Source organism: Manacus vitellinus, unplaced genomic scaffold, assembly GCF_001715985.3.
Source record: "Manacus vitellinus isolate BGI_N305 unplaced genomic scaffold, ASM171598v3 scaffold_5_pilon, whole genome shotgun sequence".
NCBI classification, from domain to species: Eukaryota; Metazoa; Chordata; class Aves; order Passeriformes; family Pipridae; genus Manacus; species Manacus vitellinus.
Window position 1 is genome coordinate 34,917,224 of NW_021940682.1, and position 14,782 is coordinate 34,932,005.

The window sequence follows — 14,782 nt, forward strand, 5'->3', positions numbered from 1 at the left end:
ATATACAGGGGAAAGGGAAGAAAATATAAGGTTCTGTGGTAACTCAAGATCTCAAGATATCATTTGATTTTCATCACAGTTTCATTTGATAAATCCTAAATGAAAGTGTTTTTCTGTTTTACTGTTACTGAAAGAATATTTTTGGTTTTCACGAATTTTGTGCTTGCATTTAACAAAATATTTAACCAAAATAAAACATTATACTTCTTTAACTGATGGTATAAAATAACAAAACAAACTCTTAGTCTTCAAAAATTAGAAGAAACAGCTACTTCTGTACAAAATTCCTGTAAGACATAGGACCCACGAGTTTAGATCTCTCTTTTTGTCTTGAGGAATTTGATAGTGCAGTGAAAGTGTGAATGGCTTGCTCCAAAGATTATCCCTTAATGCTTTTTTATGTTTTATATAAACCATAAAGATTCAGAGGAAGAGTGACTGCAGTCTGGTGGGTGAGACAGTCACCAGGAAGTGAAATACATATTTTTGATGTTGCAATGAATAATAAAGGTTTCTAGGGGTGATATTAGCTAAAGAATCTGAGAGTACCATACACTACTGTGTACTCAAGGGGCTATTTTTCTGGAGATGAAAGTATACATTCCTTCATCTACCTTCAGGGACCTTAATGTGGATTTTCCATATTCTGGGTGACTGATTTTTGTTTATTTAGTTTGATTTATTTTTTTCCTTCTCACAGCTACCTATGTGACCTCAGTGCAAATTTCTGTATAATTTTTAATCAATGAAACAGTATTTTCTCAGCAAGTGAGCTATAGAACATTCCTTTTGCTGTAAGTAAACAAATTCCATCCCTCTTCTAATGCGTTTTCCAAGTTGAAAAGTAGACTTAGTGTATTTTTTAAGTTAGTTTGGACTAAAATTCTCTTCTGTATTGCCTACTTTTCTGATCATTAATGTATATATACCTATTGTCATCACTCAAGCTAGAAGACAACAATAATAAAAGTTAGCATTTTCAGTTTTAAATGGTATTTGACAAAGATAATACTCAGAGGAACAGACCAAAATTGGAAAAAAATTATACTGAGGCTCAGAGACTAACTTTTTGTTTTCTTATACTGCCTGTAGATGAGTATTTCTGAATTACAGCCATCATGAGAAATATCCCATTTATCTTTTACCTCATGTAAAAGATTTTCAGTATAGCTGAACAAGGAATTGGTATTTGATGAGCTTAATCTGGTTTGCACTGCACTGCAAATATGTAGTGGTTTATATTTATGGAAACAATACATTTTGGGTGAGTTTCTTTCCCACTACATTCCATTGTATGCTCGTGTAAATACTTTGCACATCTTGCAGTTGATATGATGATGAATAATTTGAGGTGACTGCTAAACTTTGAGGCCATAGCATGTAATTCAGGTTCATCAGCTCTAGGTTATCTTAGGTGAAGTACAATGAAAACATATGATTGTAAAAGGACACTGGTCTCATTGAGTGTGCAAAGAAATGTCCTTTAGACACTTTCTTTCAAATAAATTTTGGTCCTCCTTTTTCTATTGAAGAAGCTTGAATTGCCACCATCAAATAAAATATATTAGCCTGGATATACAAAAGCAACCCAGCTACCACTGGAAGTACCTGAAAAAAAAAACAACTTTAAAGATTCATGCCTCTTCTTTTTTCAGGATTTATTTTTGAAATGAGAATTTAACCTCATTCCTACCATTCACAGGAGACTGAGTCTTAGAGCATTTAGGTTAGATGGTGAAAACAAAACATGCATTGGTGTGATACTAGTGAAACAGGAATGGGCACATATTATAACCTACTAAAAAAAAACCCAGAAAAAACCCCCAGAAGAAGCAGTCTTAATTAATAAACTTTTATTTTTATTTATCTTAATGGCTTTTTATTAAAGATACATAGTTCTGTGGTAAGTAATTTTCAGTGTTTAGGTAGTATTTCTTAATTCACTTGGGGGCTAATCCATCTTGACCTTGAAATTTCAGTTTCATTTTTCTCTGTGAAATTTCAAAGCTTGCATAAAGAAATTATGGGAAAATTCTCCTTTCCAGAATTTGTGACTTGTTTTATGCAAATTGTTTACCTTCCCAGTTCAGCTTTTACATTAATTAGACATGAACAACAGTGATGTAAGTGAATTTGTCATACTTAATATAGCTATTCAGAATTAATTTCTATACAGCATCTGTAGATAATTTGAAAAAAGAAGCATAAATATGTAAACTCCACTGATTATTTCAAAATCAAAACTTTGACAATACTTGCCAAATCTGATTGTCCAGAAATTTAGGTTCATCTTTTTCAAATTCTCAAGGCTTTAATATATGGAAATAAATCCTTTTGTTGCCTTTAGAAATCACGTTTTTTATGAAACTGTGAAGGATAATTAAAATTGAAGTTTTTATCTAATTATTGGACTTTGGGAGCTTTCAGAGAAACATCAATTATTAAAGACTTAGAGAAACACTGGGAGAGCTGTGCTTACTTCACTGTGCAACTGTGCAAGTTGCTATTGTTAGCAATAGCAACTGCAAATTATGCAAGGAGTAATATAAAACCAGAAAACATCCTTTCTTGCATCGGTGTTATAAGAAGAGTTTTCACTTTTCACTGGCATGGATTGTGGGAAGCGCAAGGCAGGTAGCTGTTAAAATGAAATAAAACTGATGCAGAAGGAAGTACATGTCGGCTTAAACTGTGTTTTTTCTTTTCAAATTTCGAAAGCTGTGGTGATTTTCCAAAATTAAAGCAGCATATAATGAACTGCTGATCTTGGTATCATGCATGTAATTTCCTGCAAGTCTGGCAAAAGTATAATCATTTCCTTTGATGGTGGGCAGTGCAATATCTATATTTATGACTGAAATGTTATGAAAATATTATGGTTTTTTTTCTTAGTAAGTAATGTATGTATTGTATTATATCTGTCTTCTTGTAAAGTGTAATGCTTCTTTATTAAAATTAAGTCGTGATTTCTTTGAAACAGCATTCTAAACCCTTCTACCTCACCATTTATCTTTAGAAGTTTGGGTAATTTTCTGTTGTCTTTCATTTATAGCCTTTCCTATGTTGTACTAGCTAATTCTGTTTCTTACCTAAATACCCCTTTCAGGTCTTGCATGTTTAGAAAGTAATGCTCTTATTGTAAGAGACACATAAAAAGCCTAAGACAGCACTAAAATAATCATAGTAGACTGTACTGCTCTTGTATGTTACCAAATTTGGATTGTTACTGCCAGCAAAATAGGCATTACTTGGTCAAGTTCCAAGACAGTTCCAATTAATCATTATAAAATGAAGAATGGGGGTAAGAAGAAAGACCTCTCTTTAATCATAAATACTGCAAACACTGGCTGTAACCCCTTATTTAGAAATGAGATGCATGAAATTCTGAATATCTTTGTGTCTAATACTGGTGCTGTTAATGCAGTTGTTATGAAAATATAATGAACATAGGCCTCTTTAATAATAATATACAAATGAAAGTAAATAATTTTTTTTGTTCCACTAAGCATGCATGAGAATACAAATGCAGATTTTTTGTAAATATGCTAACATCTGAGGATTTTCTGGGCCAAATACGTATTAGGAACAAAACCATCTTGATTCAGATTTAGTTTAATAACTTCTGATTTAAGGACATTTTACATTGCTATATTGGAATAAAAGAATTTTGATCTAATTATGAATATGATTTTATTTTTTTTTTTGATAAAGTCAATTGAAGTGTACTTAGGCTCAATCCTTAGCTCAAGTCCTGTCTGCCAGGATGGCATGAAGGCACCGCCTTCCCTCTGGGCCAGGAAATGTAGTGGGGTGAGCAGGGCAGGTCTTTGCTGGCCAGTGTCTGTCGCACTGCCAGTCAACAATTTCCTAGGCTTTCCCTTTTGTCCTGTAATTTTCTGTTATTCACCTGAAAGGGTCAACCTACTCATCTTGGAGGTGTCATTATTGGTAGCTTGGCTACCAGACCAGGGAAAAACTGATTATAAATCCAATGGCTGAGAATGGCAGGTATGGAGTCAGTAAAGCATCCAGTTTGACAGTTTTACAGTGAGTTGTACTTTCCTCAACAGTAGAGTTACTTGTAGATTAGGCAATACTCACTGTGAAAGAAAAGACAGAAAAAAAATTTTCTACGTTGAAAGACAAGGTTTTTACTGTTTCACAAAAAGGAACAATTCACTGGGTAATTTGAAGTAATTTATTCTGCACTCTGTGCGCTAAATTAGGGGGATGTACTGCAGGTAACTGTTCTCTGACTTTGGTACACAAGCTGTCTTTTCCCTTTGCTGTGGTGTCACAGTAGGAATAATGGCCCTAAAATGCAGATCCAAACTTGTTTAAGGGCTTCCTGAGTGACAGGTCCCTTTTAACAGGCTGTTGAGGTTTGCTGAGGATCTGAAAAGGCTTTTCAGATTAATCACAACCAAAAAGGCATCTTATCCAAGTATAAAATAATTATAATAATTATCTCCTTCCTCATGAGATTATAGGGCTGCATCTACATTAGCAAACAGTTTATCCCTACAGAAGTGATTTTGTAGACCCAAACTGCTGTTGCTGAGGGCATGATGTCCACGTTGTAATAATTTAGTGGAGAAGAAGGGTTTTTTTGACTAACCTTTGTCCCTAGAACTGAACACCCCTAAATTGTTGGAGTGCATTAGGTGCACTCTTGGGCTCATCTTCTGCTTTATTTTCATCTAAAAGGGATTAATTTGCTGTGAATCGTTCCAGAATCGTTACATGATGGGATCCAGATCATAATAAATGAAAATTTGTTTGAAAAGTGAAGATCAGCTTCAAACTGAAATGCCAGCATAAATGCACCTTGTAAGAGTCTCTGATTCAGGGCACTAGAGGATCAACACACTACTTATTGATTTGTTTTGTCATTTATTCTCCTGTTGTACTCTACCTACAAATCTCAAGCTACATATCATGCAGCAGGAAGCTGGGTATAGACTTTTAAGAAGTGCTGATTATGACTGGCTATTTAATGAGCTCCTCGCCATATTAAAATGCCATTGCAAGACTGGCATAACACATGTCAAGGAGAGTGCATTATTTCTTGAAGTAGACTCACTTGGATGAAAATCAGGATTGTAGGTCTATATGACTCTTACATAGCTGCTGCTACCCTTCAAAAGAGGATATTTGAAATGGGGGTGAGAAATTGATTTGATTTTTCAAGGAAGACTGGGTGCCAGGTAGATACTTCAGCTATCACAAGGAAATCCTGACCTGACTTGAATTCATTCCTAGCAAACCATCACAGGAATACTATATTTTTTTTTTTTTTCAGTTTGAGCTGGTATTAATAATTTCTTACTGTTTCAGAACACTGACAAGGGAGCAGAGACTGAAAGTCAAAATTGTGTGGCATATTGGATGATTCTCAAGGTAGCATTAGTTATTATAGTCTATGCAAAAGATTAGATAACATAACAGGGCCAAAACCCCACTAATATTTGATAAAACCCTGTGTATATAGAGAAAAGCCATTTTACTTTTCTGTGAAGATTCATATTTTCTTCATGTGCCTGTGTGGGCATACCTCTGCTGAGTAGAAAATGCTTTATCTAAATCCAGACAAATTATATCTACTTCATTTCTTTGTCTGGAAAATCAGTTATCAAAAAAGCTGTCAAGTTAGTCTGGCACAAGCTACCCTTGGTAACACTGCTACAGTTTATCTTATATTCTATTTACTTCCCTGTCTATAATCTATCTTTTTTCTTCAAAGCCTCCAAAGCTCTTGCAAACTGAAGAGGTCAGAATATTAGGCTTACACTTGTCCAGATAATTTTCATCCTTGCTATTAAATATGGGCACTTCAGTTGCCATTCTCCACTAATATTTGATCCTTCCTGTGCCTTGATGGATTTGGAGGCTTATTTCTGCAACCGCAGTGGCCTTTATGAAATCACAGTACACCTAGTGATTCAGGTCTCAGTGAGACTTTTTGTTCAAAGCCCACTGCACAGTTATCCTTTTTTTCAAGTTAAGCTTTTGATTGGTTAGTGAGATATGAATAAAGAAAATAATCATCTGCAGGAGGATCACGTATAAGATATAAGCAAATACTACTGCCGTGATGATTAAATGAATAGCTAGTACCCCCTGCAACTTAAAGCTCCCTTAAGCATAGAAACTGGGAGAGAAATAGCTTAAAGTGGCATAATAATATCAGAGGGAATGATGAAACTTGAAACCTAAGTACCCTCTAATTCTGAACACTTAACAGTCAGAATTTATTTCACAAGGGTGTAGGACATCACTGGGCAGATTAAAGATATTAGAATGTCTTAGATGTTTAAATATTCTGTAATGTTTTATGTTAGCATTTAAAACCACAATGAATGGCACGTGTTCATCTAATGCTAGATTATTACTGTTAGTTTTATATTTTCATAAATACATAGAAGTATAGAATCTAACCCCCCCAAAAATTCATGACATTTTCTTTCTCTGTACTGAGTAATGTGTCAGCATCAATATTCTTCAGGTGAACACTCTTTAGCTGGTCTTAATGAAATGACTAAGAAAGAAATTTAATATATACACAGTTAAATACTTCTGTATTCTTTGAGTTGAAACTGGCTAGGAGGGCTGTGCATTTCTTGTTTACTCTTTCTTTGTTTACTTTATTGCTTTCAGTAAGGTATTGCATTGGAAAATTAATGAAGGTGAAAATTACAATCAACTGTGTCTACAAAGAACTGGGTTAATCTGGAAACAGGGGAGATTAACATGATAGCAGTTTAGAGGGAAGACCATTTATTGGTTTCATGTAAGTTTTCAAGGTGATATCATCACAACCATACATACCCCTTTGGAAGAAATAAGTTTTCTCCACCATCTCTCAGTGTTTCTAGCTGGGAGATTGAATGCAGCTAGGTGGTTAAAGTATTTTATACCTCTGATGATTTGAGCATTCATACTTATCAGATTCTGGAAACAATAATATATATGTAAATTTCACATCCAAGTGCTATGAGACTGTTGGCAAATGTAATTACCTGTATGTGCATCTGTCTACAGTTTCCCTCTACTGGGAAACTAATTGAAGAATGTAAATAAGAATGGTTTTTAGTTTATTGCATGTTTTCATATATTCCATAACTTTTTATTTTCCAGATACTTGAGACATTTTCTTTTCTTGAAACTGTCTCTTCTTATAAAAGCTCACTCAATAGTCAGTTTTCAAGAACTCATGTTGCATACATATATTTCTGGAAAAGTATGTGCTAAAATTTAAGTATGTGCTTAAGTTACACTGATTTAAATAGAAGACAAGTGTGGGCATGCATATCAATCATATGCTTAAATACTTTTGGCAAGAGGATTTCATTTGCCTCAGTGTCTTAAGTCTTAGCACAGTAGCCTTTCAAAAGACATCTTTATGGCATTAAAGCCTAAAATTCTTCAATCTGCTTCCACTGTTAAACTTCAGCTGAAAGGAACAGTGGCAACATTACTGTATTGGTCTGCCTACAGTGCTTTAACTGTTTCTGAATATTTCTCAATAGTGGGGCTAAGCTCTCTGTTGGTACTTATTCTGGCTATTGAAAGATCCACACTAGCAAACAACAATTTTTGGAAAAAAGAACCAACAAAACTGACCCCTTTTTCTTTGCATGCAGAGATTTCCTATGTGTCTCCTACTTGAGGCTGGCATGCTTTGCTAGGCTAAATGCCTATTGTCTTTCTTTGCTTGCCAACCTTGATCAAAGAAAGTAGCTTGTGAGAACAGGTCCGTGTTTGTCCCTCAGCTTCATTTCGGAATCGAAGTGAACTTTTTTTTGTGTCTGTTATAGGCTGTGATGTATGAAGCAGAAGGGAGATTGATTTTCACAAGCTACCTTGTACCTGAAGTAACGAGAGTGGCAAATTACTTGTTCACTGAGCAAACATGACAGGAATGTCACAGAGGGAATTTATATATATGCAAATGCACAGGGGTCACATCGGTGTTACTTTTGCAAAGTGACCTTATTCACCAGAGGGGCATTTTTAAATCTGCACTAGCCTACAGAAAAGGCTAAATAAAACTGCAAATACCTGCATTGTGTGGGATGTAGAAACTTACACAACTAATAACTAATGTAAGATTCAACACAGTACAGAACATAATTTAACTGGCTGCATTATTTCTGTACAAGAGACTTGGGGTCTCAAGTGATTTCTACTACTCATTTAGGCTTTCTCTGGAGTAGCAAATAAAATATTTGTCATAAAAAGAAAAGTAAGAGGATGTGGGACTAATTTTCTATCAGGTTTTTGTCTCAAGCATTTTGTCATGATCCAGTAAAGAAATGGGCTTCTGCTCCTCTTTATGAACACTTGCATTCACAGGGTGTATGTGTTTGCAAAAGGAAAATGGATCTTACTGACAGTGAAAGTTTCCAAATATGTAAAGCAGGAATGAATGAATTTTGAACAGCTTCACAGAAGCTGATGTTTGTAAAGAAAAGAAAGATAAGGAGCAACAGAGAAAAATGCAGTTACTCCAAGGAACAGATGAGAATTTTATTTGTATATAAGCTTTTAAAGGAAGAATGAAAGCTATTATTTCCTTACAGTTTTTTTCTCCTTGACAATAAAGATTATATGTGTTTGTGCTTCATCTAAAATCAGAAAGCAAGGCAATTTAGCACTGGCCATACAATATAAGGTAGTTCCCATGTGATTCTCCTCTAAGTCTGAGCTGTTGGAAAGGTGGCTGATCTCAAGCCCAGAAGCAAAGATGGAAGGAAGTAGAAACTCAAAAGCTTATGGATGCTACATTGAAAATACATATCTGTGCATGGCATTTTCAGTACAGCCAAATGGTTGGACCACATCTGCTGTTGAGAGGGAGCTGACAGTGAGGTGGAGCAGTCATGAGGAGAGCCTGTGCAACCTAGGAGTATATTCACAGTTTGCTGCTCTTGAGCCACAGAGGCTGAGGTGAAGGATTTCTGCTGACATGGCAACTCGTGGACCTTCTCTGCAGGATCACATGTGGTTTCACCCTGAGAAAAAAACTCCTGCAGTTTTTTGTCACTAATCACCAAAACATTAATATTCTTGAGTACATGATACCAGATTGGTGATGGTCTCATGAAGTGTGCTTCAGGGAAATGGAATTTTAGGGAGGAAAAGCAACAAATCCTATGAATTTATTCCATGTGTTATGGTGATAGCGAAGAGCTGGGTACAGCAGAGCCATCTCACACTCAACCACTGCCTGTTCAAATTATGTGGGTGACATCTTTTTGTTATATTTTGAATGAGTCCCTGAACCAGAAAAGGAGCTATCTTTCTTTTTTTCCTGGCCTCAAAGCACATTGAGAATTGAACTCAAACACGGCAACATTTCATGTCCTCTTCTGTGTGAAAGTGCTGAGAATTCCTTGAGTTTATTTCCAATATGCTGGGGTTTGAAACTGAAAGAAATTTTTTTTATGCATAAAGCTTGTATTTTTGTGTAAAATGAATTTTTAAATGTAGGTTTTTCTATAGCATGGCTATCCTCCATTTGGATCAGCTTTGGCTTATGTGGCATTATTGAAGGCTGTATGGATCATAGTGAGGGAGAGGTTCTGCAGAAAGAAAGGTAAACAGAAGACAAAAATGTCTCAAAGTGAAAACCTTTCAGGTTAATAGCTATAGTTTGTCTGTGGAGCTCTGCATCGCCTCTAGCAAAAGTGGACCTCATTTTAGAGCTCATTTATTCTAACACAACCAGTTATGTTAGCGTAATAACAGTACTGTAATGGACTCATTTTTATTTCCTGGATGCACTTGCTTGACATGGATCAGGGTTGCAAGAGGCCAATAGTTATGTTTCAGAGCTGAGGTCAAATGATATCTAGTTTCAGTGTCTACTCAGTGCTATATCATGGGCTGTTTTGCAAATGCACAAAAAATAACCAGCATCAGAGTTTCTGAGCCCAGGTGATAATGCATGCACTCAGATACTGAGCATATCTTATGGCCTCTCCTTCATTACTAGCTATTGGCCTGCTTTGCTGATGAAGTGCGTGCATCCCAACCACTCAGCTTCTTGTAGTACAAACCCTTCATTTTTTATTTCTAGGCCTGTATTGCTACAGGCCCCTGTGTGTAGCAGGACTGCTGAGAACAGGGTGCTTCATACCTTGTTTGTGCTTATGCAGCCTCTTGTCTGTCCTTGGATTGACCACTGTGAGCAGACAATGCACACAACTACAGGTCTAGGTCTAGGATTATGCAGCATAATTAGTTTGAAGCTTAACATAATCTTCCAGCTTTTTCTGTTTGAGCTGCTGTATATTATGAATGCTTTATCTGCTCAGATTTTTTTTTGGTACTTCTGCTGGTGGCCTCTGAACCATCAGTCTCAAGCTAGAACTGCTACTTGCGCTGACTTTTCTGTTAATTATGCCTATTATGGGACTACTATTAGAAAAAGTTTAGATTTTTGTCCTTCTAAAGGTGAATACCACAGATAACTAGTGTAGAATAATGTAATAGGCTTGTGGTACAAAAATGGTGTATCGTTTTTCTCATGATTGGAAAACCTGGCAATGGTACTGAGTCCAGATTTTCAATATTAAAGGTGAAACCCTTTCCTTACTTTGCAGAAAACATTCTTTTCTCACTCAGACCTGGCTTACTCCTCTTGGGTGTTCTGGGCTGCATGCAGAGCTTTGTATCTTCTCTCTGCCATCCTTCCAGAGGGGCTGCTGTTCACAGGCAGATAGGCTGGTTTTCTCTCTTTCCGTTGCTGGTCCTGTTTTTCCTTCTACATTTGTATTTTCTGATGCGCATTTGCTGCCAGTCACGCAGCACAGTGAGTGAATCTGGCATCAGCAGAATAGAGGAAGAAACAGTGTTAGAGTCAACCTTGCTTTAATGGTGCAAATCCCACTGGATTTTGAGCAGTGCCATGTAGGTGAGGAAGAAAGATTTGATTTTAATGAGAGATGACTTGGAACCAGCAGCATAACAGGTGCAGTATGAGAATCCAGAGTGAAAGAGTTAATTCATATTCTTTTCACAGAGATAGCTGTGAAAGAGCATATGCTGAATATGCATTCCAATTTCATTTTTTTGTTTCTTATTTACAGTGGCAAATAATGTATTTCCCTTTAGCTTTGAGTGTTTCATAAACCTGGAACTGATGATGAATATGCAGTTTACACTCCAAAGTCACTGGAATCAGTGCAAGAAGGCAGAGCTTGGTGTGGTTCACAGCACACTATGACTTCCCCTGTGATTATTAATCAGTCAGGCTTTCAGAGGCATGTGCACCATCCTAACTGCAGTACTTGCTTACACCTCTCTCCTTTTGCTATCTGAACCTCTGGAAAACACACTGTAGATGTGTTACTTCTGTCAAAGAATACTGAGTTCTTTGTTGCTTTGAATTCAGGTTTAAAAGGGTTTGGTGCACTTTTCAGTGGGTTCTTAATTTGAGTAATTGTGTTTTCTTACACAGAGCCTGATGTGGAAACTTAGAGGTGCTTAACAAGATCTCATCAATCTCCTGGAGAGCAAGATTGGCAGATTTGGGTGAAGTGGTCTGGTTTCAAGTCTGGAAATCATGACTGGAGTTTTGGCATGTGTGCTGCCTTATCAGCACATGGTGTTCTATTAGAAAGAAATTTGTTCAGAGGAAAGGAATTGTTTTAAAGGAATGGAAAATGATTTGGGACTTTGAACACACTACTGATTAATTCTGTATTAGAGCAGTCTGCATTTCATGGAGTTATGATTGCCCAAGATGGCATTGTACATGAAGAGAGCTAAACAGATGTGCTTGAATTTCTTTAGGTTTCTTACGAATGTAATAGGAAACAAATGTGCAGCCATACTGAAGCAATGCATTTTTTCTACTCAGAAAGGCAACCTAGTTCCACAGCAACAATTTTGTTCAAGTGATCAAATTTTCAGCTTTTCTAGTATAAGTGGTTTGAAATAGACATCATTGTCCTATTGACCTATCAGCAGAAACATGATCATCGTGCGGAGCTCTTTCTTAGCCAGCTCCCTAGGGTTCTTCTACAGAGAATGAAGTGAGAGGGATTCATCATTATACCTCTTGCCACTCTCTGCACAACTGGAGCCTACATCCCTGAACTTGTCTTTTTGGCAGGTAGGAGGGCATTTTGACTTTGGAGGAAGTTACTGAAAGATAGTAAAGTCATGTGTTATCTTGTGCTTGAACCACCATGGTTGCTTGCTGTCACAGTGAAAACATCATTGAGCGAGATGAGGGGAGGTGTGTGAAGTTTCTCTTGGCGCAGTAAATCAAACCTTTTCATTACCCAAAGGTAGACAGGAGAGAGACTGGTGAATCTGCCCTTCTTGAGTTCATGTTTCCAAACCATTCATGTCTTCCTAACAGGATTTCTCTGTGGGAGGATTGGTACATGTGCTAGACTGTTCAAATCTGTTAGTGCCTTGTTACTTGTGCGCACAATTCAAAAAGAGCCACAATCCCAAAAGTTAAAAAGACCACAGTATGGTCAGAAAGAACCACATCGACCATGACCGACCCCAGACACAGTAGTGAAACTGTTCTGTTTATCAAAACCTACTCATAGCTGCATGGATTCATCCTTACCACCAGCCTTGGAGTCTGCTGTGGTTATGAACAATGCTTGTGCCTTGAGAGAAATGATGATGATGTTGAATTCACCCAGTATTGACTAGGGTGAAGGAATGCTGGCAGACCAGTGAGGGAGGTTATACTGCTGCTCTATTTGGTATACCTCATTTAGAGCGAAACAGAATTTAAGACTTGAGAATTGTCAGCCAGACACTCATAAAAACTTAGTCAGTTCTCCCTGAATTAAGCCAAAATTGTCTTTTAAAAAAGTCTTAAGATAATATTTATTTTTGTGTATGTTTGTTTGCAGGATGAATAAGAGATACTTACAGAAAGCAACAAAAGGAAAACTGCTAATAATAATATTTGTTGTAACGCTGTGGGGGAAATTAGCATCTGGGGCAAATCATCATAAAGGTAAGAAATTCTTTTCTGTTCTATTATACTCTTGTATCTGTGGACTCTATCAACAAATTCAAAAGTGTCTAGTCTATGTGACCTTTTTCACTTACATGTATTTGTGTCTTCTGATATCGGTTCACTAATCAGTACCAAAGAATGAGAGTTTTCAGTAGATAGACTTTTATTAATTTATTGAGAATTTAAGTACTTCAGTGCCATTTTCAGCATTCTCTGACTTTACGTCATTTTGTAATGATAGTACAGTTGAAAATATGCTAAAAAAAGGGTGGTAAAGTAAAAAATCAAATAATGAATACTGCTTATCTCATAAAAATAGTTAGCAGATAGGTATGCTGCAAATGAATTCCTGGAATGGGCCCTAGAAAGAAACAAGTTTTAGTAACATTTATGATGTGACTGTTTGCAGTTATCTGTCAAGGCTAACTTCATGGATAATGTGTGCTGAATGGGATGGTTTCATCACCAAGAAAAGACCGCTGCTTTGCAGTGTTGTCTGACTTCTATGCTTCACTCCTAACACTGGACCAGGAACTGTGGTAGCTTGTGACAGTGTGAGATTTCTTTCCTCTTGGTCATTCCAACCCTTAATATGTATACACACCAGTATAAGCTGTGATGGTTTATAGAAGCTTGTGAAAAGGTCTCTTTTTGTGTGTGTGTGTTTCTGTAAATCCTATGCAAGGAGTGAGCTCTCTGGATTCACATACTAATGTCTTCTTACAGGCTGATATAACTTGAAATGTAATCTGCAGTATAATATGATTTTGAACTCCATTTCTCATCATCATATACTGTCTGTTCATCCGCTTATACAAGATCAGAATAAACTCTTAACAACTTGGATAAAGTAAGAATGGAACACGAACAGTACCAAGACTTAAGGAGTTAAATCCAGGAAAAGGATTCCAAAAACACCAGTCAGTTAATTCTGTGTGTTTGTGTACATTTTATAATGTTCACTCTGAATATAGGATTCCATGGGCAGGTATTTTTATATAGCAGGTATTTTCTGTTGTGTGAGGACATCTTTCTTCAAAATACCTCAATGATTAAGGACTTCAGGTTGCAGAGACACTGTCTGCAAAGTCTTGTGCAAGTTGTAATTTGGCTGCAAACAAAACAGATTCTGATGTGGTCCTGCAGGCCACCAAAGATGGACATCATGCCAGATAACAACTGTGCTGCCACCCTTTGCTCAGCCTTTGTTCCCCCTCCAAACTGGAATACAGATTTGTGCTGTGGCTTCCCGGTTTAGTTGCCTATTGGAAAAGAACCAAGATATCCTAGCCTGGATTTAGAATTCTTTGTCTTTGATTATCTTTCTTTAAAAATCAAAAAGCCCATATACAGACCATTTTGGTTTCATACACAAGGACTGGTCAAGCTGTGTTTGCTTCAATTGAATTCAAACTTTTCCAAAGTATGCTTGTGACTCTTTTTGAAAATCTGATGAGTAAAACCTATCACCAAGTATTTCACAGAAACAAATTATGATCCTAAGGACTATTTGAGGAATTAGTGCTTCATAATTGAGAATAAAATGATCCACCACCAATTTTAGCTTTTCTGTGCAAGGGAAACCCCGGCAGAACTACACTATTAATTATCTGGACAGTATTTAGCATTTAAGCCTCAGCCTTAGAACAGAAATAACTTAAGAAATATTTAACTTAATCTTTTTGGATAAAAAAATAAATACGTGCTTGAGCCCCCCTGCAAAACCAGATTATTAGCTGTAGGGACTTCTTACATTCCTGCAAGTTAACAAAAAGCTTCTTTTTC

General features: G+C 36.6%; 1 protein-coding gene across 6 annotated transcripts in view; it reads left to right on the plus strand.

Annotated features, from left to right (window-relative positions):
• The window catches only part of TAFA2 (TAFA chemokine like family member 2), a 165,313-nt gene that overhangs the window by 98,802 nt on the left and 51,729 nt on the right, over window positions 1-14,782 (plus strand). For all 6 annotated transcript variants that reach the window (XM_018080724.1, XM_018080721.1, XM_018080722.1 and 3 more), the window contains exon 2: window positions 12,888-12,994. In XM_018080724.1, the coding sequence (XP_017936213.1) occupies window positions 12,888-12,994 (107 nt within the window). The remainder of the gene's footprint in view (window positions 1-12,887; window positions 12,995-14,782) is intronic.